At 40.7% G+C, this 26,313-nt stretch overlaps 2 protein-coding genes across 4 annotated transcripts in view; one reads left to right on the forward strand and one right to left on the reverse strand.

Annotated features, from left to right (window-relative positions):
- LOC144048747 (glucosamine-6-phosphate deaminase 2) overlaps positions 1-26,313 on the reverse strand; it is a 267,445-nt gene that overhangs the window by 159,808 nt on the left and 81,324 nt on the right. The gene's annotated exons all lie outside the window — the stretch shown is intronic.
- lrit3b (leucine-rich repeat, immunoglobulin-like and transmembrane domains 3b) lies at positions 17,770-25,921 on the forward strand. 3 transcript variants are annotated; one of them, XM_077560667.1, is made up of 6 exons: positions 17,770-17,969; positions 20,016-20,390; positions 20,466-20,551; positions 23,138-23,431; positions 23,531-23,590; positions 25,085-25,918. In XM_077560667.1, the coding sequence occupies exons 1-6, from the start codon at positions 17,860-17,862 to the stop codon at positions 25,549-25,551; spliced, it is 1,392 nt and encodes a 463-aa protein (XP_077416793.1). In that variant the 5' UTR covers positions 17,770-17,859; the 3' UTR covers positions 25,552-25,918. The 3 variants fall into 3 exon arrangements, with proteins under 3 accessions (XP_077416793.1, XP_077416955.1, XP_077416873.1); XM_077560829.1 differs by having other exon boundaries at positions 25,093-25,285; XM_077560747.1 differs by having other exon boundaries at positions 17,786-17,969; positions 20,078-20,390; positions 25,085-25,921.

The raw sequence follows: 26,313 nt of genomic DNA on the forward strand, positions 1-26,313 counted from the left end.
CCACTAGATGGCATAATTGCATTTGTAAGACGGTAACAGCTCAGTGCATTTTTATTTCTTTCTTAGGACCTGGGGGGAAATTTTATGGGGTCTGTGACCTGGGGAAAGGCATTAAAGATGAGGAAGGAGTGGCGCTCGTGAGATCCCATATTGATTGCTGCAGGTGCACATGTGGCCACACTGCCACAGACACAAAGACGTCAAATATTTTGCAAAAGTGAATCGAGACTGTTGTGCACTGGCTTAGCAGCATTTCACATTTGTTGAGTAAGCTACTCGAAGTGGCAAGGAATCCGTCAAGACGCCTATAGGCACTTTTGTAACACTTTGGAAGCAACGTCCTACAGTATTTGTGAGGGATTATTGTCCAAAAGGAGTGCCCAATCAGGAGTTCTGTGTCATTGTTTTTTCCCCTGACTAGAATTATTTTATGGGCCTTTTATTTATTTAATCTTTTGAGCAAATTATAACTTTTATTTATTTTTAGTAAAGGTTTTATCAGGCAAAGTACAATATCGTAGTGGGCGGTATCTAGTCTGACTGAGAGTTTAGTGGTTGCTGTGAAGAATTATTATTGTGTGCTGTGTGAATCTTTTTAAGAATTGTTTGCCGTGAAGACTGCTCTTGGTCTATTGAGTTTTTATCGATGCTGCTACATTGCTTTACACTCTTGCCCATTGCCTTTGCTTGACATTTTTTTTCTGTAATAAAGAGTCCTGTATTATCTATGTGAGCCTCACGTTCTGGATATTTACGATACGATACGATACGATACGATATACTTTTTATTTTCCCGTGGGGAACTTTTTCCTGGACTCCGTCCAGCTGCAGTTTACAGTAAGGAAAAACAACAGAATAGAAAGAGATAAAATCAAAATTAAATAAGAAGTGCAGCAGTAGTTTACAGTGAGAAAAACAACGGAATAGAGAGAGATAATTAAAATAAATAATACACACACACTCCTATATATATATATATATTGCACCACTTAGTTAATGTCGGTTATTAAATAATTTGATGGATGTCGGCAGGAATGAGTTCTTGTAGCGGTTCAGCCTGGTTCTGGTGGCCCTGAATCTCCGGAAGGCAGTAGCTGGAACTCATGATGCAGAATGTGAGTCGGGTCAGTAACAATTTTCTGTGCCAGTCTGGTGACGGACTGCTCATAAAGCATCTGTAGGGAAGGATGATTCCTGACCCCCATGATCTTCATGGCAGTCCGCACCAGACCGGCAATCTGTGACCTTGACTGCACAGTCAGGTTGCCGTACCAGGCCGCAATGCCGTATCTGATGATACTTTCCAATGCAGCCCGGTAGAACAACAGCATGATCCTCTGCTCCACTCCATAGACCCTCAGTCTGCGTAAGAAATAGAGACGCTGTTGGAGTTTGGAGCAGAGACTTCCAACGTGTACCCTCCAGCTGAGTGTGTTGTCAATGTGGACCCCCAGATACCTGTATGAACCCACCTGGCTGATGTGATTGCCTTTAATGACGACTGGCCTGTGGTCACCAACAGTTTTTGGATCAAATATCACCTCCTCTGTCTTCCCCACATTGAGCACAAGATGATTCCGGTCACACCACTGGACAAATTTCTCTATTTCTGAGAAATAGTCCAGTGGGCTATCGCCGGCCTGCAGCAAGCTGACGATAGCTGTGTCATCAGAGAACTTAATGATAAAGTCCTCAGGGTGTGATGTCACACAATCATTTGTGTACAATGTGAAGAGGACCGGGGAGCTGACGCAGCCCTGTGGGGCGCCTGTGCTTATCAATCTGGGTTCCGAGAGGGAGCTGTTGACCCTGACTTGCTGTGTGCGCTGTGTCAGGAAGGAGTGATACCACCTCGAGATGTACGGGTTCACATTCATCTCCTTCAGTTTACCCAAAAGCAGGTGCGGCTGCATTGTGTTGAACGCTGAGCTAAAGTCAACGAACAACACGCGTGCATAAGCTTTCGGGCCGTCTAGGTGTTTGCTGACCAGATGTGTGATGCTGTTGATAGCATCGTCAGTGCCGCGACCCCGCTTGTAGGCAAACTGAAGGGAGTCTAAGTGTGCATCCCCCCCCCAGCCGAGTCACCATCAGCCTCTCGAAACACTTCATAACAATGGAAGTTAGAGCCACAGGCCTGAAGTCATTATTGACCACAGGACATTGTTTTTTAGGAACCGGGGTGATTACTGATTTTTTCCAGAGACTGGGAATGGAGTGTGAGTCCACAGATCTCTGGAAGATGGGCTGCCATGCCGCTGTGAGCTCCTCTGCACAGGATTTTAGCAGAAGGGCAGATATCCCATCTGGTCCTGAGGCCTTCTTTGTGCAGACAGACCTAAAAGCAGATTGGATATCATGGGGATGAATGACCAGCCTTGAGTTCTGCTCATTCACTGAAATGGACCTCAGGACCTCCCCACATTCAGAGGAGAAGTCCTGGGTTTCGAATCTTAAATAAAAGTCATTCAGCTCCCTTGCCTTCTGGAGGTCATTTAGAGTGCTGAGACCTTTTTGAGCAGGAGTCAAGTTGGTGATCCTCCTCATGGTGTCCCACATTTTCTTCGAGTTGTTAGCAGCAAAGTGTTTTTCTATAGTCTCTTTGTGCTTCCTTTTTGCTTCTTTAAGCATGTGTTTGAGTTCTTTTTGAACCAGTTTGAGCTGGGCTCTGTCCTGGTTCTTAAATGCCCTTTTTTTGCGGTTAATACAGTCTTTAACCTCCTTAGTAATGTACGGTTTGTTGCTGGGGTAAACAGTTATTTCCTTTGTTGGTATGATGTTGTCCACACAGAATTTAATATAGTCAGTTACAGTCACAGCAGCAGTATCCATATCCAGCCCATCAAAGGTATTCCACTCTGTGCATAGGAAACATCCTTTAAGGGTCTCAATGCTGTCATGAGACCAGATTTTAACAGTCTTTCTTTGTGGTTTGCTGCGTTTGAGAGCTGTTTTGTAGGTGGGGATGAGGTGAATTGTGTTGTGGTCAGAGTTGGAGATGGGGGGGGGCGGGCTCTACTCACATATGCGTTCTTCACATTCCCAAAGCATTTGTCTAGGACTCTGTCTCCCCTTGTTCCACATTTTACATACTGATGAAAACCGGGGAGAGACAGCTCCAGTTTGCAGTGGTTGAGGTCCCCTAAGATGAAAACCGGGGCCTCCGTGCACCGTCACAGTTGTTGTTGAACGCAGTCGGAGATGAAGGCGGCGGCGCTGGCGGCGTTCCCGCTGGGCGTAACGTACACGGCGCAGAGGAAAATGTTTCCAAACTCCCTCGGCAGGTAGCCCGGCCTCAGACGTAGGCAGAGAAGCTCCACGTCGGGGGTGCAGGTGATCTGCCGCACCGCGTAATTCCGACACCAGTTGTCGTTAATGTAAATGCAGACGCCCCCACCTCTGCTTTTTCCCGACGCCTCAGTCCTGTCGGCGCGAATGAGTGAGAATCCCTCGATCTCACACAAAGAGTATGGGATGTCGCTGTGGAGCCATGTCTCCGTGAACACCATGGCGCAGGCGTCAGGTGCTCGCGGCAGACTGAGGTGAGGCTCCTCAGCTCATCCAGCTTGCTCTTTTTTTTTTTTTTTTTTTCGGGGAGAGCTCAGTATTGATCATTTGACATGTCATCATCATTGTTCTCCCTTTTTTTTTTTTTTTTTTTTTGGTATGTGTGTGTGTGTGTGCGTGCGTGCGTGCGTGCGTGCGTGTGTGTAAAAAAAAAAAAAAATTCCCATACCGTTCACCTAAACCGAACACTTCAAAATCCAGCCAGAGTCGTGGGGCCGCCAGGAGACCCGAAGAGGGACCAAAGAAAAGAAAGAAAAGCGAAGCCCAGCACCGACCAGACACCACCCACCGGGCCACTAACCAGAGTCCTTCACCAACCCCAGAGACATCTAAATTCCAACAAATCAGGGAGACCTCAAGGGCCCGAAGGAGAAACTGAGGAAAGGTAGAAAGGACAGACGAAGCAGAGTGAGATCCACAGACACCCGCCTCCACCGAATCAATGACCTGAGGGAGAAACAAATTGTGTCTGAGTTTCGATAGATGCTGGTGTGGTGGATCTGGCATGCATGAAAATCTCCACCAAAGAGGGGAGCCGTCGACCCCCGCCAGGACAGAGCAAGCGCAACACCTCAGGACGGGGCACTGCAGGCCCACCAGGCACCCCACCGGCCCACAACCCTCACTCCCCCCACGACCCCCCACCCCCGCCATCCACCCCAACCCAGCCCCAACCGCCCCCAGGTCCCCAAATCCCCAGTCACCCCCCCACCCCAGCACCCCCCACCACCACCACCCCCCAACCAAGCCGCCCCCGCCCCCCACCACCACCCACCGACAGCCCCCCAGCCCCCGACCCCCAGACCCCGGGGACACACCGCACCCAGGCATCTGCGCCGAAGAGGGGCCGGGCAGCGGAGCAGAGAGGGCACCCGCGCCCACCCCACCACGCGGAGGGACGGAACACCAGGGGCAGAAGGGGAGATGGGGGCACCGGAGGACGGGCGGCATCCCCGAACCCCAGGCCCAGCGGGGAGAGGCCCCGGTCGTCACCCCAACGATCTAAGTGAAAAACTAACCCTGTTACTGAGTTCGCCAGCTCGCCGACTGGCGAACTCTACCCCTAAACCGTGAGTGTGACCCCACCCAGTGTATATACATAAGTGTGTGTGTGTGGTGCATTAAAATTGGGGGCAGGTGAACCGGAGCAGAGGGAAATGATATCCCCCTCTGCTCCGATCCACCCGCCTCCCAGGCATGTCAAGGAGCGTATGAGCGTATGCTTGCTCTTTAAGGACCTCACGTTGCCGAGCAGCAAGGACGGCAGCGCTGGTCTGCATCCTCTCCTCCGGAGCCTTTGGCGTGCTCCACCTCGTTGTCCTCTTCTCCGGCGGCGTATTCCCTGGTCTGCTCGCCGAATCTCCTCCGGCAGGTCGGGGGGTGGTGTGTCGCCTGTTGAATGGAGGGCCCAGAGCGCGTCTCTGACGTATCACAACAAAGCCAAAGCCATGTCGTTCCTTTGATCTTGTTAGATTGTTCGATTAGGCTCCGTTCACCCCCGACGTGTGCTGTAACTCGCGTAGGAGTCGCGGACAGATTGAGCAAGTGGCTCATAATTTAAAAAAGTAAAAAATTAAAAGTTAAATAAGGAAAAGTTGGAAGAACTGCAGCTTTTCCACGGAGCCCATGTCGCAGACGTGCTGCGCCAACGTGACCGGAAGCGGATATTTGGAACAAACCTGTGCGTAAGGAAATCAAGTGAGATTACTAAGCACTGGTTGTTTCTTATTTTTAACCACTACATTAGGAGCTATCTAATCTTTAACATGAAGTAAGTTTTGTGAATGTCTGCACATTTTTAAAATTGTAAAATACAACTTGACCCCAGTCTCCACAAATATATGCACTATTATTATTTTTTTTTTACTACAAAATTTTGACGTGGACCTGTCTGCTGTGTTGTGACTGAAATTCCCCCAGTAAGGCATTCCAAGTAAGGGGCGGTCATTAATTGTGCGTTGAAAAAAGTAGTGGCGGTAAAGGAACTTTAAATTAACTCAAAATGAACGCACTAATTTTGACACCCCTAGTTTTATTACATGATTTGCATGGGATTTTGTAAATGATCATGCATTTCTTGTCCTGTATTAAAGTGTATCTTGCACAAGTTGTTATTCCTCTGATGTATGGACGTGTTATTATGTCCTTGTGTTTGGTATAAGTCTGTTCTTTGTTTTCCTTAAATTTTTCTGTCTTGTTGCTTTCCTTTATTGATGGCTCATTTGGGATATTGGCAGAGGGTGAGAGCATGTTGTATGTGGTTTTCCTCCTCCTGTCTGTCCTTATTGTTTATGATATTAAACCGATTGTAAATTGTTCTGCATCTGACTACAGAAAGTTTGCGTGCGGTAGGCAGGGCTGGACTGAGAGAAAAAAATCGGCCCTGGCACATTTGGCTGAGACCGGCCCTTATAACTAGCGTCGTTACCGTCATACAACCGACTCGTAATTTATGAATATGTGTTGACCAAAGAAATGTATTTGACTCTTTTCCTATCGTAATTATTTTGGTGAGGTGTATACGGTTTACTCACTTGTTGGATGGCTCCCTTAACTGGAAAAAAAAAACGCTCAATGAACCCGACTGTCAATCCTATGAGAGAAGAGGTGTGATATGTTAATAACAGAATTCATTCATAAATCACTTGTTAGAAGTGATTGTTATATCTGATAAGCGAATAACATTCAAATCTTACCTTATAAATATCCAACACACGGAAAACCAAATACCTCTTTTCTCAACGCGCAACCTTAAGAATACGAAAAGAAAAGGATACAATGAATGTTGATGAAATTAAAAATAAGTAATAAAAATTTGTTTTTAATTAAACAACTAAATAGATGTACATTTTCACACATTGCTTACTTTGTGAAAACGAACATGCAACAAAACCTGAGCAACAAATAAAATAAAATAATTTTAATACCTTTGATTGAATATTATGACTGGTGATAATACTAAAAATATCCTCTGACCTTACTGTAACAAGAGCCTCTTAAGGAGTTCACTTTTCTCTGCAACTCTGTCAATGACAGTATCTGTGTCCAAGCCCATGAGTATGTCCTTTTTGGTGGCCATCAACATGCATGCCTTGGTTGCAGTATGTCAGCCACTTAGTAGTATAGTGTATCTAGCATCTTGTTTCGGGTGAATCTTTAAAAATGCTTGGCAGATAAAGGAAGGGAAAAGTAATCCATCTCTTCTAACTAGACAGAGAGCGAAAAATCACATTTAAAAATAAATTGTAAATTGACAACTTAATTAGTAAATGAATACTAAATATTTTGAAGTACAAGGAAAAATTGTTAAACATTCTAAGACATAGTACAACTTGTACTATAGTTGTTTAATGTTTTAGAATTAGTCTACTATATTAATCTAATTGTACTGTACAAGACTATTCCACTAATGCTTGCAGCTGTTTCACCTTATTTCACTAGGTTTTAGTTGCATCGTTAGTCGTTTAGGTTAGGTATCATAAGGTTAAATCCTCCCCATTTTAATAGTACCATTATAACATTTTTTTCCCACTTTGCCTTATGAATTTTCAATTACCGGTAATCCTTGATAACCCCCACACACACAACTTACTCATAGTCAGTGAGGGCAAAAGCAAAGAACCCTTTTATACAGTTTTTTTGTGTGTTTTGGACACAGTCCTTATAGCACTGCTAGTTCACTCTGCCAACACATATTTTAATAATATTTAGATTAAAAAGATACTTATTTGACCATGAGGCATTTCACTTGTCACATGATAGAGGGTAGCTACACATTTAACCACAACGCTGAAACACTTTTGGGCAGGTGCATTTACAACATGTCATTCATGACTCATGATGAGCAATGGCGATTGCTTATTGACATAAAATTAATTTAAGTAACACAAATCAATCGCCATGTCTCAAGACATGTAGGCTATGTGACAGTACCTACATCACATTATAAATGTCTGTGTTGAATTTTGCACGTTCGTAAAAAACCTCACTCAGCAAGCCTCCATGGCCGCTGAGGCTGAGCAGGGGCTTTTGCGTTCAGCACACTTTACTTTCAAGCTGGTGCGACTCGCACCATGCAAGTTAGAAGAAACTCCCCGAGTCGAGTGGATTGGTCGATGCAGGAAAAACGTCACCGGTGGTATGAATAGCCCAAATCTGCTTACCGGCGGTGGCGGTGGCTGTACTTTTTCAGCAGTCTGTTGATCATTCTGTCCTTCTGAAACCTGCCCCGCGGCTTTTGCTTGAGCCGTCATCTCGTGCTGCTCGCAGGCATCCACCTGCTTTGGTGGGAGCAAAGTGGAGGCCCCAGCAACAAACATTTCAGATATTTTAGCACATTTGGCTGCATCAACACTGAGACTATTAATTTTTTTTGCACGAAGCTTCTCAGACCCCCCATCCCCAATGCGTTTTGGTCTCTCCATTTCCACGCCGGTCAAGCTCGTTCCTTGCACTTAAACTAGCGAGTTTCCTGGAGGGGTGGCGCCACTCTCGTACTACATCCTGATTGGCTTTAGAGATGGACCAATAGGATCCCCCCTCAAACTGACAGGCGGTGGTATCTTGGTTGAAGGATAAAATAGCCCTCATCTTTGCCTGCCAGGTGCGGGGCCGGTCAAACGGCTGGCTGGGCCAGTCAATCGGTCGGTCCGGTGCCGACCGGCCACAAGACCGTCGGCCCACCGGGCATCGTCCCGGTATGCCCGATGGTCAGTCCAGGCCTGGCGGTGGGGTGTTTTGATGTCCAGAGGAGGTATTTGTCGGTGCGTGTGGGCTTCCTATAAATGGTGATTTATGTTTAAGTCTAAGAAGGATATGATCCGATTTGTCTCTTCTCATGTGTGAATTTGATGTGTGTTATGTTTATGTTAGTGTATATGGTGTTCAGATGGTGTGTAACTCACAATTATGGTATAGCGGCAGCTAGCAAGAAGCTCCTCATAGCATGCCGCAGGACGCTCAAACTTTTTCTGTGTTGAAGATAAATCGGTAAATCAAGCCAAGTATGTTCCAACAGTGAATACCGGTCGCCACTTCAACCTTTTGTCCGTGAAGCGTGAAACTGGCCTCGTCTGGAGGACACGACATCAGCAGATCTCTCTCTCACTCTCTCTTTCTCATCGAGGAAATTGTAATGCCTCGAAATAATACCTATTTTTAATAAATTTACCTGTAATTTGATTACATGTTGTTGTTGTTTTCCTGTACTGTAACGGAGGTTTTTTTTTTGGTATTCTCAATACGTTACTCCCCTAGCCTGGCTACCACAACCGGAAGTCCTTCGAGTTCCATTAATATCTTTTGGAGTTTGTTCTGCACTCTTGTTACCAGTCTCTTCAATTTGTTATAAATGTTCCTCTTGCGGCCATGTCTAGGGAGGTTGGCTACTGTCCCATGGATCTTACACTTTGTCAATATCAATAAATTATTAATTAGCAAAAACCTAATTTTCAGTTTTTTAGTTGTAAGACTAGTTTGAAATAAGTTATCCATTTGTTATTTTGTGTTTAACTTTCACATAACATTTCAATGAATATGTTTGTGGTTGTACGGTGCAAAACTGTAGAAAAACTCAATGGCTATGAATACTTTTGCAAAGCACTGTAAAAACCACTGAAACATTCTTGGCACCAAAATGTGTGTTGACCAGTGTAATATATGCACTGCAGTCGCAGAAAATCAAGCTGCTTGGAGGTGGTCTTGCAACCTTTACCTTTAATGTGCTTGTCTATAATTTTATTTCTAATCTCCTGAGACAACTCTTTCCCTCACTTCCTCTGGTCCATGTTTAGTGTGTTTACACACCATGTCACCAAACACCACAGTAACGACTTGTCACTCTATAGTATAGGCTAGACCAGGGGTGGGCAAACTTTTTGACTTATTGGATAAGTTCGGCGAGCCGGATTAAAACGCATAACGGGCCGTATTTGGCCCGCGGGCCGGGGTTTGCCAGTGTCTGGGTGAGACTCTAGCCGCTAGAGTGACTAGTAGTAGTAGTAGTCAATGTATAGAGCCTATGCAGTACAGTAAATAGGCTGCGATTCTCAAATTATTCATTTTTCTGTTGAACCACAATTCATAAAATGTCTCAAATTCATTGGTTAATTTTAATTAGTTTTTAATTATTATTATTATTGTTATTAGAGATAGACCGATATGTTTTTTTCAGGGCTGACACCAGTTATTAGTAGTCAAGGACGCTGATATTCATTTTCACTAAAAGGAAAAATATTGGCATTAAAAATTATATAAATACAAACTCCAGCTCTTATTTTTTTTAAGTATACATTTATTGAACAACGTTTAGGGTTTGTAAAATATTGAATAAAAAAAAATAAAAAATCTTAGTCAATCAACATCTTTGTTCTAAAAATCTAACAAAAGGTTCAGGAATCTTCCAGGGGCAGTAGCAAGTATTCAAAAGTTAAATAAAAATTATATGCTACAGTAAATAACGTTTTTTAAAATTTCAAAATATCTGAAGTATTAAAATGTTACTTATCTTAGTTTTAATTTCAAACAAAAACAGAAGGTGCAGAGAGTTCCCAGGGTGGGGAAGCAGATATGAAAATTTAAATAATTAGTTCCCTGATTTTTTTCCCCCTGTAACACTTTTGAAATGGATCTATTATTGACCATATGATTCTTAAAAATGTCCGATGCCGATATTTGCCAAAATGATGAATATCAGTGCCGATAATCAGCTCAGCCGATCATCGGTCTATCCCTAATTATTTTATCTTCTTTCTTTTGTGGTTCTTATAATATTGCTTCTATTTTTCTATCAACATTTTGTCCACATGTGTATTATAATATGAATGTAACGTTAAGTCCAGTGTCTTGTTGTCCTAGCGTGTTTTTGTACTAATTTGTGTTTGCTTATCAGCATCCGTGACCTTGGTGGATCTCTCTCACCGGGCCACCCCGCGGTGCCTCGGCATGACGTTTATGGAGAGAGTGCTGCTGCAGTCGCTCAGCGATGTGTGCGTCAAACAGGAGGCTTCCTAAGTGGACTTGGCCTTCTCCACCAGCACTGTCACCACGTCGGAGGCTGCATCTTCGTCCTCTGCTACTCAGTGTGGAGAGCGAGCTAAAAATGAAGATACAACAGCTGGAAGCCCTTTCCCCCTCTGACTGGCCAGACCTGCCCTTTGACCTGCTTGACCTCTGATGTTGCAGAACAATATCAGGCGGTTTTTGAATTCATTATGAATTATTAAAATGTCACAGTGTGAACTGAAACCAATTAGTACTTTTTTTTGTTATTCTATCAAATGTTTTTTTTAGAAAATAAAATAACGCCTTTATACATGGTCGTTTAAAAAAAAGCCTCACCATAGCCTACATGAGCCACCTCAATATAATGCTACATTCACACCAAAAGCAAAGGGAGCGTTTCGCCTCGCTTTTTTCACTAGTGGTTCACTGCCGGAGTGTACATGGGCACTTCATTTACGCACACCGCTTGGCTTCACTTATCTCAGCCACTTCCACTACGGCAAAACTTCTCCCAGAAAAAAAAAGTTTCAACATTGCAATCGAGTGGCCGACACTGTGCTATAATGTTTTAGCTAATGCAGGGTTCTAGAGTACGTTTAGCCTTTTCGGGTGGTGGCCATGCCAGAACCAGCACTGGCCCTTTTCAAATCAATGCTATTCATTGTCCCCACATGTGTGTATTTTTTATTTTTATTTATTTATTTTACAAACGATTCACCAATCTCGAGTGTTGAAAATCGCTTGCTTTCTTTGATGATGCAATATTAATGATTGAACAAACATTCAGTTTTTGAGGATGACATCAACACAGCACATCACCAGAACTCGTCACTTCGTCATCGCAAGCATGACACAACTTGAAAAAACAAATAACAATTTCCTCATTCAACTGAAGTATTCTTTCCATCTTCCCATCACACTACTGGCATCTGTCAACACACTTCCATCCCTATCCTTTATTACCCTAACCTGCTGCACGTCCTTCCCGTCTCTGTCTCTTTGCCTTGCCGACCTGTATAGATCAATTTCTCCCTCACTGTCCAACCTAGAATACAAGCCCCTTGTTTGGCCTTTGCTACTTCTACTTTCACCTTACGCGGCATTTACCTGTATTCCTGTCTACTTTCTTCAGTCCTCTCAGTGTCCCACTTCTTGATAGGAGGACATAATGTAAACAATCTAAGATATGTAGATGGCATAGTCTTAATAGCAGAAGATGAAGAACACCCACAAGCTCTATTAAATGTCACCGTACAAGAAAGTGACAATATGGGTCTAAGCCTGAACATAAAGAAAACTGAAACAATGATGATAAGCAGAAAAACTTCAAACCCAACCTGTACTATTAAAATAAATGGTACCACCCTCAACCAAGTACAACTTTTTAAATATCTAGGGACCTTTATATCATCAGATGGGAGATGTCACACCGAAGTCAAAAGCCGCATTTGCCAAGCAAAAACAACCTTCCACAAAATGAAACGGATACTTACAAACATTTATATGTCACTACAAACAAGAAAGAGAATACTAAAAAGTTATATCAAGCTTATCCTATTGTACGGGTGCTAAGCATGGGCAATCAATAGACGATTGGAAAGAACATTTAAGGCAACAGAGATGTGGTTCATAAGAAGATTGCTGTTTATCCCAATGGACAGCTCGAAAAACAAATGAAGTCCTTGGTGAAGCAAATTACAATCGACGAACATACGAAAATGACAGGCAGAGTTCATCGGATACATAATGCAGAAAGGAGCATTGGAACATATTGTAACAACAGGCAAATTTGATGGAAAGAGAAGTAGAGGCAGACAGAGGGAAAAGATCCTGGAGAGTTTGACAACATGGTTGGGAACAGCAAGAACGACAGACACCATCGCTGCGACGTGATCGCCTATGGCAGTCAGCAAGGCACCCACTGATAATGATACTCTTTCTCAAGGTATGACAAGAAAGACACTCTGTGGAGCAGCTCAGCATTATTGCTAGTAGGGATCTTTTCTAGTGTAACGAATTAAGTGTGTTGTGTGTTCTGGTGTTGCCATTTCTGTTTAGCAATCTTATGTCCGACTGTTAGTAAACGCAACACAGGTCTTGCGGCAGAGGAGCGACGTTACATGCGGGTTTGTTGCGTGTGTTTGTTCTTGGCTTTTCTGCTAGCCCTCGTGAGTTGTATTTCTATTTTCTGGCGTCGGCTACGGCCAACAGTAGCGTTTGTTAATTTAAATAAAAGGGTGACATCCCAACCAACGTTTGCTGATGCCATTCTTGCAAGACGTTACACTATTATTGCAAGGAAAGAGAGCGAGTCAACAGTACTCAATGGACACATTTCCTCTGTAACATATCGCCCGACCAACTTTTTTTCAGCTCACTCCCACTTACTGGTGCTCTTTTGCTAATATCCAGCTGAATCTGTTTGCGTGCCGGGGGGGGGCTGAAGTAACTGTAGAACTGGTGGCTGTCTCCTTACCTGTTGGCTTTGCTTCGAGTTGTATCGCGCTGTGCTGTGATAACAAGTTTTTCCTCAAATTGGATGTGGAGTTTTTAGCGGTCTACAGTGTTTTTGAGCCAGCAAGTTTTCAACGCACTGAGAGGTTTTTGTCATCCTTACTGGACAAAAATGCGAAGTAATGGCTGTATTTCCAATCAGCAAATGCACCCGTTTGTGGAGCTCCTCCTGCTTCTTCTATTGTTTACTTCATGACGGTAGTGTGTATTGTTTTGGCTCACACATGTTGGTTCACGTGACCCGGCGTTGCGTCTTCTGTTGAGAAAACGTGACATGCGATGTGACGTTTTTTTCTTCAAAGTGGACAACAAAATTTTGCATTCTACATACATTATGAGGTAATAAATAAAATAGTAACGTACTGCCACTTAGGAAAGTAACTTTAATCAGATTACTGGTTTGGGAAGATGAAAGAAAGTAATCTGATTACAATAACGCGTTACTTAGTAACACATTAGTGACAACACTGGTTCTGACAATTGTTTGAGTAAATTTTGATCGTTTGGTTTAACACTTGTATTTTACAGGAGAAATATTCGATTCAAGGATTTAAAAAAAGCTATTAGAACAGTCTTTAATTCTAAATACCCTTTCTATTTGATGATTTGACATTAAATCCAAGATTGTACTCCAAGTAAATATCTGTTTCAAGCTTTGAAGAAAAAAGTAGGAGAAGAAAAATGTGATTAATAGCGATTAATTATGGAAAATTGTGCGATTACTTTTTTTTTTTAAATACATACATGAATACATAAAATATTAATAAGATAATCTATAAGCAACAAAAATCCATTAATATATATATATATATATATATATATATATATATATATATATATATATATATATATATAGTACAGGCCAAAAGTTTGGACACACCTCGTTCAATACATGCTTTATTTTCATGACTATGTACATTGTAGAATCTCACTGAAGGCATCAAAACTATGACGACAACTATGACAACTAACGTACACATTTGGAGTTATGTACTTAACAAAAAAGGTGAAAATAATAAAATAAACACATAAATGAATTCCCACCCTTTTCTCTGATTACTTTTTTGCACATTCTTGGCATTCTCTCCACTTTTGTGCACAAGGAATATACCTTACTGACAATTCCAAGATGACGTCACAAGTCAAGATGTCCGTCAAATTGGGGAACGAAATCGCTCTGCTCATTGAAAAGCGTTGGATTTTGGATTGTTGTAATTTGATTTGTGAGGATTATTTTGATTTCAAATGTGCTGAGATGTTGTTTGTATGATAGTCACAAGAAAAAGCATTACAATCTCCGGTTTGTTTTCACCGTATAAAGGAAGCATTTGCATTGTGTTGCATTGGGGACATATCAGAAATGCCCGGATGTTCAGAAATGTCAATAGAAGTTTTTAAATAAACATTACACACACATAATAATAATTAATAATACCCCACAGATAGTTTTAATAACAGCCTATTAGGGCAACATGACTGCAAGACTTGTAGCACAGAAGTAACTTACAGTTATGGTTTGTACTAAATAATAGCTAATCATTTAGCTAATAAAAGCTTCATGCCTGCTGATTTAGTACAAACTATTTAAAAAAAAAAAAAGTTCAATAAAATTAACCTTAAGGAGCAAATCAATATTAAAATGGGATATTTAAAAGGTGCTAAACTCTAGTTAACATGACTTTCTCTGACCTTGACTCTGAGTCTGACCTTTCATCTTCATGCGTCTTTGATTTTATCCAACAGAGCAGAGAGATGATTTCCTTGACTGCTTACTGTAGCTTATTTTCCCCTTTTCAGCCTATACTTTCTATGCATTATGCTACATTTACTAAATAAATATACCAGTTGTAACCAAACAGACCAATGGCATGTGAATGAATAAGGCTGACTGTTGTCATTACAACAAGGCAAAAGGGTATTTTTCACAGGCAATTGACAATTCCAAACATCCGGGCATTTCTGATATTTCCACAATGCAACTCAATGCAAATGCTTCAATCACCAATGACGTATTGGATTGGTTTTGCCTGTGACTACTAGCATATAACAAACCAGACACAAACAAAAGTTCATCACATTTTGAAGTCAAAATAATCCCCACAAATGAAATTATAATGATCCAAAGTCCAATGCTTTTCAATGCACGGATCACAGAGAGCTTTCTTTCACCGTCATTAGTCTTACAATGTGGTGGTTATCACGTTATCTCTTATTGAATTAGCATATAGCATTTTAAACTTGGTGGCTAATATCGTCTAATTTATGCTCAGTTGTTTGTGCTGTATGAGATCACAACAAAAATGATTATAGGTAGGGAATAGAGGGCAAACAAACAATACAATTTCACTGGATTCATAACACAGCTACCTGACTGGGGTGGAGCAGCAGGGGAAGGAGATGCGTGTGTGTGTCTGTCCCACACCGTGGGTAATTAGTGTTCACATGACAAAGGAAGCGAGCAAGATAGCTAGGTCGTGTCCGCACGCGCAGGGGACATGTTATTTTTCACACGTGATTAATCATGCATTTTAAAAAATATATTGTATCAACATTGACCTGTCCTCAGTAAAGTGGTTATTTAAAAAAATAAAATAAATAAACAAACTTTCCAAAGGGCACTTTTTTTTGAGAGGGCAGGGGCAAGGTTGTGAGCACCACTAGGGGTCTACCTGCGCACGCCAGTGACAAGGGCTCTTGCTATCTACAGTAGTATTGGAGTAAAGGAAATCAATTGATTTCTGATCATGTAAGTAATTAATTACAGTCCATCCGTCATTTTATTTTCCTCAATGCTGCTGGTAGTTGCATGCATGGTCGCAGTCGACGACGTAGTGAAAACATGAACTGGATTATTACGAATAAGGACGTTTTCGACATGATGAAGTGGAATGAATGATAATGACACACGAGAAGCGTGGACGACTTTACACTTGGAAGTAAAAGGAAACCAACAGATTTATTAATATATTTACATAAATAATGAGGTTATGTGCCTGAATATTTAGTTAATTTTGCTTTCTGTATACTATATATTTAAGGTTTTTGGGGTGTTGTGTACTTTTGATCAGTATTCTAGTGCCAAAGTAGGCGGAAATATTTTGGGTCTGAAGCATTAAGCTTATAGGTTTGCGTTTAAATTAAATGAACATGGTATGCTTCGTATTTTACCTGAAAAACACAATTTTTGTGACAAAATTTGGTTTTAGTGCTGCTTTTCGCAAGGACTCGCTCTCTCCTCCTCCTATGCACAAGTACAGTCTTGGGGTCAGGGGCGCAGGTAAGTGATATCTGCCATCTAGTGGTGAACACCCAGGCTTGGTATTGATTCTAATTTCATCAATCGATTTGATTTCGATTCACTAGAGTTCAGTGTGATTTAAATTTTTTCGATTCGATTTGATTCGTGGGGGGTGGGGGGGTTGTTATGCGACGCTTGCGCGCATACACCCGACCTAGCTGTCTCTCTCTGTTTGCCACGTGAACGTTATTAGCCATACACACACACACATTATACGCATCTTGTCTCCTGCTCCACCTCTCTGTGGTCTCTATGCTAGTAGTCACAGGCAAAAGCAATCCAATACATCGTCGATGGTCGAAGCATTTGCATTGAGTTGCATTGTGGAAATATCAGAAATGCCTTGATGTTAGAAATTGTCAATTACCTTTGAAAAAAAACCTTTTGCCTTCTTATAATGACAACAGTCAGTCTTATTCATTCTCATGCCCTTGGTCTGTTTGATAACTATTAGTCTATTTATTTACTAATAGGAGTATAATGCCGGAGAGAATCATGTTAACTAGTATTTAGCACATGGGTGCTCAAGTTCGGTCCTAGAGAGCCCCTATCCAGACTGTTTTTCTCCACTAACACACCTGATTAATGAGCAGGATCGTTATCAGGCTTCTGCAAAGCTTTCTTATTAGCTGATCATTAGATTCAGCTGTGCTGCAGGAGGTCTCGAGGACCGAACTTGAACACCCCTGGTTTAGCATCTTTTAAAGCTCCCATTTTAATATTGATTTGCTCTTTAAGGTTAATTTTATTGAAAAATCTTAAAGGCTGATAACATTTTATTTTTAAGTATGGTTTGTACTAAATCAGCAGGCATGAAGCTATTAAATGGTGATCTAAAAGCAGTACTAAAAGAATAGAATAGATTAGGTAAATTCACATTTGGTTTACATACATTTTTTTAAATCAAGTTTAGATACTCCTGCGTTCCCCCTGATAAACGATGCAAGGATGGTTTGACATCATTTCCTCTTTGCATAAGTCTCCCGACCCCTTCATCCCCAGCTCACAGGGCAATGTTCGGTTTTACGCCGGGAGTTTTTAGCACTGAGCGTGCTCATATACCACACTGATGACAAGCAGTATGTTTATTTTTTAAGTGAGAACTTGAGCAAACTTGTCATACTTTTTATTTACTTAATATTTGTATTTAGTTTATTAATTTTCATCTATTTATGATAGCGATACTCAATTTGAAAGAGCTTTTTGGGGAATGCAAAAAAAACTAAAAAAAACTACTTGTTTTAGTCTGGTGTTTATTATGTGTTGTCCTTAAGGACTTGGGCCCACCCCTGGTGTTGTGATTTGTTATTCTGACTGTACAGTGTGGGATTACATGCTACTTGTAAGAAGTGTAATCCCAGCTAATCTGGGATTCAGTTTCACTCAGAACTGTAGATGGCAAACTGAGAGTGGACAGGAAAGAGAACATGGAGATACAAAAAAGGGCTTGTGTAAGGACAATACTTTCTGAATGAAGGATGTTTTTGCTGGTTTTCCTTCACATCCTGCTATATAATTTCTTAGCAGTCCGCTCCTGCCCATCTTTATGTACCTGCGCCTATGGAACCACAGGAACAGCAGACCTCAGGTTGAGTGAGATTTAAACTACCCCCCCCCCCCCCCCCCCCCCCCACACACACACACACACTTTTTATACTCATTTTGTAATCTCCCCTTCCTTTTGTGTTTCAAATAAGAACATAGTGGTGTCAAAATTATTGCGTTAATATTGCATTAATTTAAAATTCCTTTAACGTCACAATTTTTTTTTAACCATCGATCAAGCCCCTTATTTGGAAAGCCTGTACTGGGGAAATTCCAGTTGCGATGCAGTAGACACGTGCACGTCAAAATCACCCTTTAGAAATGCACTGTAATGCACTGCAGCTAAAATACACAATGTTTAAAGAGCGGAAGAGCCATTCCAACTGTGTAGCACCACCACCGCTTTCTTACTTCAAAAGAACACACTCGGTAGTGTTCAGTTAGCAGTTAGCATCGAGCTAGGTTGCTACAGCTCTCAAGGTCCCCATGGGCTCTCTCAGACCCCTTTGAGAGTCAAAAGACATCTGGTCACTTGGAGTGACTCCATAGATGTGATCTGAAGTGTATTTTATTCAGCAACTCCAGAAGATAGCCTGTGTAAGCAAGTGTAGCACATCAATGTTTTGGTTCCTTTGCAATGCAGTAAAATTGTGTCACTTTACAATGCACATCCTGTAAAACTTAACAAAATAAATGCATTCCACTTTGTGCAAAAGAGTCACTTTGCACAATTTAGTGTACTAGCTATAATAATAATGCATATATTTGTGGGAAATAGGGTCAATTTAATTTACAATTTTAAGAAATATACAGAAGTTCACAAGTTGCTTCATGCTTTAAAATTAAGTAGCTCTTGTTAAGAAAAGAAAATTGCACTGTTCTGTTACCAATGCCTAATGTTAAACGTTTCTGCCATCTACTGACAAAAAAATTACCTACACACAAGTCAATGTTTCACACTGTTTTTTTTAACAGTACATCTTTTACATTTTAACTTCAAATAACTTGATAAATTATAGTACTTCTGTATCAATGAACTAAAAGATACAATCATATTTGTAATAGGCTAATATTTTTCCACTTCTATGTTAACAAGAGTTTGAAAAACTGGCTGAAAAAATATTGTACATTTTATTTTACTGTACATTTAGAACAGATATAAAATGAGCGATTATTTGCGGTTAATTGTGAGTTTATTGTGGGAATGCTGAAAGCTAACCTTTTATTTTTATTATAGCATTTTATTCTCACTTTTTTTGCAATTAAATAACTCTCACATAATAGTTCCGGTTTACACCGTTCAAATTTCAACTTGCATCAAAAATTAATGTGTCCTGGTATTTATCGTCTGATTCCACATTACTTACAGTATTCACACAATTTAACGTTAAATATCGACTTTTCACCATTTATTTTCAATGGGACTGACATTGAAGTCCCACTTTCCACACCCACTTCCATAAATACAACTCATTCAGTGGCCCATTTGGTAAAGTGCAAAGAAGTGCAGATTGCAATTAAAGTTTTCTTTTAATTCATTTATCATTCAACTACCAGTAATTTGTAATTTTCACATAATTTATCTTCAATTTCCTTCATAAGCATTAAGCTTAGCATTCAGCTGTTAGCATTCAGCTTTCCCACGCAATTTCTGCAGAAATTGTACTTTGTCTAGTTATAAAAGTCATGCGATTAATTACGATTTAAAAAATTGTAATCGACTGACACCCCTAATTAGCCCTGCAGCCTTGTCAGGGAAAATAATCCACAGTGGAATTTGTACACCTCGGTTCTTGTCATTTGTAATACACTAAACATGTCCTTGTTTAATACAACAAATAGGAAGTATGAACAATTTGGTCGAGTCATAACATCAGCGCTGGGTCGTACCTCTGTCTCCTGTGGGATCACGAAGTCAGACGAACCACCTGTGTGTCCCTGTGTGATGGACTGCAAAATTGAATGTCATGTTTGTGTGCAGTGAAAGCTGCAACAGCACAAGAATATAAATTTATTGTATTGTTCCCGTTTGTATTGTTTATTTGTCAATGCAAATGGCACTTCTAACAAGTTTGTGTTTTAACATTAGGTTGGTGCAATGCAGTGACCCTAGAATATCAACTGTTCCTATCAATGTCCCTGCTGACACAGTTAAACTTCGTCTTGAAAAGACCCTGATAAGCAGGGTGCCCAGAGCGGCCTTCTTCAACTTGTCAGAACTGCTCTTCTTGTGGCTTACCTACAACTCCATCACAAGCATCCACCCCAGCAGCTTTGTTAACCTGAGAGCCCTGAGAGAGCTACGTTTGGATGGAAATCTACTCACTGCCTTCCCTTGGGAAGGGCTTCGAGACATGCCTCGCCTTCAGACTCTGGGTCTTCACAACAACCGACTATCCAGCCTTCCATCACATGCTGTACTCTTTCTCTCCAATATCACCTACCTTGATCTATCTAGTAACAGGTTTGACCAGTTGGAAAATGACTCCACTAAATGGTTCTCTCTGATAGATTTGCTTAATTTTTCTCCTCTTCTCAGGTTGACTATGTTATCAGCCGATCTGTTGGACCTTTGGTTCCCTCTTCAAGGCCAACACGGGAAATCGGTACAAAGAAGAATTTTAGGTATGAATTTACATACTAAATGTATTGTAATGTATATGTAAATCTCTTGTTTTTTAGTTACTGAAAGTAATGTTTACAGTTGACCCAGAAGAGGTTTTTTTTAAATTAATTAATTTATTTATTTATGTTTTAAATATAATCTCCCTCTGTACAGGAATGATGATTTCACTTTGTCCATATGTTTTTTAGCCCCTAAAAAATGTAGTCTTAAATGGTAAATGCGATATTTATGTAAAATTATTTGCAGATCTAACAAAGATCATCCTAAAATATGCAGCATAATACTGTATTCATATTGTTTCTATTAACTCATTCACTCCCAGCCATTTTCACTGAAGCAACCCCCTTTGCTCCCGGCTGTTTTATTTGATTTTGACTAATTTTGCAAGGCCCACAGAATATTGTCTTCTATTGCTATAAAAAAAGACATGTAACCTACCAAAAGAAAGATTAGAGTCTCTTCTTTCATTAGGAAAAAAGCCCTGGCTGATCTCTTATACTCTACTGCCACCTGCTAGACTTTTTTTTGTAATAAATATAATACATATAAATACATTTTTGGGAGTGAAGGAAAAAGTATATAAAAAGACATATTTATATGTTTTTGGGTTTGAATGAGTTAATGTGTTGGTGTCTGGACACTAAATATGTATTCATATATTCATTTACCATTTAACCACCGAATCATACTTCCATTCGAATGGGTTACTAATTGTCGTTTTGCAAAAAAACAAAAATGTCATAGTCCAAAAAATGGAAAATCCAATTTTATCATAATGGTAAATGGAGTGCACTTATATAACGCTTTATCCACACCATGTGCTTCACCAAGCTTTATAGGCTGCGTTCAGACTGTAGGCAAATCGGATTTTTCTCAAATCAAATTTTTAGGGCTGACTGTCAAGACTGTTTTTAGCAAGTGTCCAAATCCGATCTGGCCCTGTTCAGATTGAGCCACATTATTGACCCATCTGACAGGTTACTGTAGCAACAACGTTGAATGGAGCCGGCGCTCATTTTTTTAAAGACCATATATCTATGGCTATGACCGGGCACTATTTCGCTTTTTCCGGTTGCGAATGTGAAGATCTGATGGGGTAGCGAGACCGGCTTCAGAGCAAGTAACGTAAACTGTCACTGTATTTCCGGTTGAGCATGACAGGAGCCAACGGGGCAGTGGATTGGACTGCCGAACATGCGAGGAAACAGCCGGGTAGCGAACCGATTGGATATTGACAGCGCAGGCGCATTGGTTTTGCATGCGTAAAAAAATGTCACATTTTCTTACATATATCGATCATTATTAACTAATTTGCTCCCTAAAACGTATAAACACGTTCTATTTGAAATATTTCCATAGTTCCAATAATGTGTTGATACGTTTTTTTATGCTAGAGCATACAGAAGGCTTTGATGCAGCTTCTGACCTGAAAAGGTTGCTTAAAGAAATGGTAGTTTGTCGCGAGGTTCTGGTTGTTACTCACGAATAAAGATGGCGTGGCCGAAAAGTCCAATGCAATGTCCCAATTTATTTGAAAAGAAGTCACAAAATTCACAAAGTTATTCACAAAATGGTCCTCCACCAAAAAACTGTGTTCCTCTCCCTACCAGATCCCAACTCACACTGCCCAAGACACCGATGCTGGCCCATTTTAACCACCCAGGCTCCTCCCCTAAGCCAATTAATTCATAAAATAGTCGTTTTATCCATTAACACTACATTCCAATAATCAACAGTAATATCAATAATTATAGAAAAATAAGATTGTTTAACCTAGCGTATCCCTGCACCCCCAGACCGCTCAGGAACAAAAAGAAAATTATAGTGTTGTAAAACCTGGTATTTCGCCGTGATGTCACAACGACGTCACTACCGGCGTCCTGCGCATGACGCGACAAAATCCGGAAGTTACCGACAGTCCTCGGTTTGACAGTTCACAAACGTAGGGCGGATACTAAGAAAAAGTTTATGCAACACAAGGACAATGGCGTAGACGGTGGTTTAACGGCTGGACTAGCGTGACCCCAATACTGATGACCGACCAAACGTGCAGAGAAACGTAACCGGGAGACAGCGTATGTGGAAAGCAGGTGTGTGGTGTGCTTGCGTGCAAATGTGTGTGTGGAGTTAACATGGTTGACAGCAGTGGCCTTCCTACAGCACCCGACCGAGCTACTGCGTCACAAAGTTTTTACAAAAAACGGCCAGCAGGTGGCAGCAGAGTATAAAAGATCAGCCAGGGCCATGTTGCAACAAGCTCTTTTCCCCAGTGTTTTCAACAGGTTTGTGAATAATGATTAAACTTCTAACGCTAATTGCAGCAAAATGGAAACAGATACTAATATAGTTGTTTTTTTCCTGATGAAAGATGAGACCCTAATCTTTCTTTTGGTAGTACCATGTCTTTTTTATAGCAATAGAACACAATATTCTGTGGGCCTTGCAAAATCAGTTAAAATCCAGTAAAACAGCCGGGAGTGAAGGGGGTTGCTTCAGTGAAAATGGCTGGGAGAGTTAATACGATGAAATCATATAGTAAAAGTACAATATAATCTTTAATATAACAAATTGTACTGGATACCCAGGTCTCCATGACAACCCATGGTTGTGTGACTGCCAGATCTCCTTGGTGGTGTCACTGTCAATGTCTCTGGGGAGCCCCGTGAGTCTCATGGACCAGCTCCTTACATGCAGCAAGTTTCTCGGTCAGTCTGGGATGGCGATGACCAAAGCTGAGCTGCCCCACTGTATGAGACCCTCGGTCCAGCCTGCAGCCACTAGAGTCATATCTCTGCTGGGCAGCAATGTCATTCTCCGCTGTGATGCCACTGGGTACCCCACACCAACTTTGACATGGGTCAAAACTTCAAACCATGCTGGTAAGGCTTGAAGAGTTTACAGCAATCTTGAGACAACATTTCTAGTATTTGAGGTGCTAGTCCATAGTAATGCATTTTCTTTTCTTTGATCTATCTCAGATTGCTGTCGACAGGACATCATTGGTGACAAAGAACAACTGCCCAGGACTTTGGAAAGTTGTAAGATTATTGTTCTTCCATATACTGTAGTATATGCTTTCTTTGATTATAACTGATAGGAAAGAACAAAACAGGCGGATTGGCAGACCTTCTATCAGTATTGACAGAATGTCCACCTCTGGTTATTTATTCATTTAATCGAGGCTTCATTTTAGCAATTCATACTTGTAGGAATATACAAGATCCTTTTTTTTTTTTTTTTTTTTTTTTTACTGATGATGTTTACTAGGGTTGGGAATCTTTGACTGTCTCACAATTCGGTTCATTTCGATTTTTGTGTCTGTGATTCGAATCAGAATCTATTTTTGATTCAAAATGATTTGATAGACAAAGTTTTCTGCTTCAATTTATAGATGTGCCAAAGTTTTTTTTCCCCCACTGCAGTCCATAAAAATATAAATATTGCAAATGAAGCTTTACACACGCAACTTAACACCCGTCAGGTAGTGAAAATTAAATAAAACATTGAAAACAAAAAACGATCTGTGTTGCTATGACAAACGCTATGTTTATTCTCATCCATCCATCCATTTTCTTAACCGCTTGTCCTCACAAGGGTCGCGGGGGGCGCTGGAGCCTATCCCAGCTGGCTTCGGGCAGTAGACGGGGTACACCCTGAACTGGTTGCCAGCCAATTGCAGTGTTTATTCACATAATAGTTTCTTTACTATTGTGATACAAAAACAGTGAATATTCATTTTCATTTTCATGTTCTGTAAATATTCATAAAATTCAAAAGATTCCTGTTCTGAGTCATTAAAAAATAAACATGTTCTAAATAGTTCCCTTACTATTTGTGATTTTAAAAAAATATCTCAATTCTCAGACTGTTCCATAAATATTTATTCATACACATACTGTACATTTGCTGCGTTTATAAAAACTTTTTGGAAGAATAATTATTTGGTGATCAAAAACATTAATTTGAATCTTTATTATTTTGTCAATAGTTTTCCAATAAACAAAAAATATCAAACATTTTGTTCAATCCATATAAATTTCAAACTAAATATTTGAGGAGGGGGGGGGTTCAATTTCATACTAAAAAAATACAGTAATGAATTGATGTAAGACCCACCCATTTTGTTAAGTCACGCCTATCTCTGGTTAAACCACGCCCACTCCAGGTTTATGCCACACCCTCTCCGAATACAGATACAAATACAGATAATTTAGATGGTTGAACAGGTACAGATACAGATAGTGCTGTACTCGCTCATCCCTAGTATCAGAACCACACTGCCCTTAAGTGGCCAAATCGTGTACAACATGAACAGCGCTCCCAATAAAGGCGCACATAAACAAGCGCAAAACAGTATAAAATCATTTAAATTAAATTGATTTTGGGACATTTAAAATCAATTCTGAATCGTACTATATAAGAATTACGATTCTTATGAGAATAGATTTATTCACCCCTATTGTTTACTGTTATTGAGCTGGAAGAACGTGCAGGCTTTATCATAGATTGCTGACAATTAATTATTGTTCTAGCCATGCAGGGATCTCCTCGAGTTGGTGTTCGCTGGTCAATAATCAGCTTGGATGACTTAGAATTCAAGGATGCTGGTGAGTATCGCTGCCAAGCTCGAAACATGGCAGGAATATCTGAAGCTCCCGTCAAGCTAAAGGTGGTGGGAGTTACACGGCTCTCCCGACCCCCAAAGAAGAAGTCCCAAAAGATTCCACCTAAGTCATCATCCAACAGCAAAAAGTCTAAACAGAATCGAACTACGTCTGTCACCCCCTCACTGAAAGACAACCAGATACCCCAAACACCACCTACTCAAAAGAACAACACACAGACATTTCCTGTCATTGTATCCAAAGTGTTCTCAATTTATAAACGCAGCAAAACAAACTTGAAAGGTCCAAAGAAAATTACAAACACAACCCTCATCAAGTCTATAGTAGAACAATCTGACAATTCAACCATTCCTACATCAAACATAAAAGTATGACATGAGGCAATTAGTTAACACTGAAATTATATTTTCAGTAAAGCTGTTCTGGTTTATCCTGCCCCCCTGCAGAAACATGAAAACTTGACTTATTGTTATTATTTATATACATGAATCTGAACTAAATCTGACTGTTTCTAAAAATGTCTGTTGGCCACCCGTTCTGCACTTCTGACGCAAATTAACGTATAAATACCCTCGCACCTCAGGCAGCTTAGCTGGTCAAAGTTCCAGCAGTCAGAATCAATGTTTTGACTTTTGCATTAATGTATATTTTCATGAATGTAAGCTTGTAAAATAAAGAATTAGTTTTTTTATTTTTGTCATGGACTGCATAGTTTTCTGCTTCAAAGGGTATGCTGCAATGCCAATTTCCTCTCCATGACGGCCTCTATACAGTAGTGATGGGTCGTTCGCGAACACGCCGGTACAAAGAGCCGGCTCTTTGAAGTGAACGATGGGAGTTGGTTCCCTCCCTCAAGGGCCAGCTCTGTCATTTTTCCTCTCTCTCTCTCTCTCTCTCTCTCAATCTCAATCTCTCTCTCTCTCTTCTTATGTCGCTCTCTCTTTTTCATGTGTCTAAAACGTTTGGCTGCGTTGCTCAGAGGAAGAGACGGGAAAAGGGGAGGGGGCTAGGACATGCAGTGAGTGTACGTCTCTGCCAGTCAAGTGAAGAATTGAAGTATTTAGTTTTTTCTGAATGCCAATTTGAAATAAGACAAGGTCTTTTATCCTGGACCTGGTGAGTAGCTTATAATGTTT

The sequence above is a fragment of the Vanacampus margaritifer genome, chromosome 1 (assembly GCF_051991255.1).
Source record: "Vanacampus margaritifer isolate UIUO_Vmar chromosome 1, RoL_Vmar_1.0, whole genome shotgun sequence".
Lineage (NCBI taxonomy): Eukaryota > Metazoa > Chordata > Actinopteri > Syngnathiformes > Syngnathidae > Vanacampus > Vanacampus margaritifer.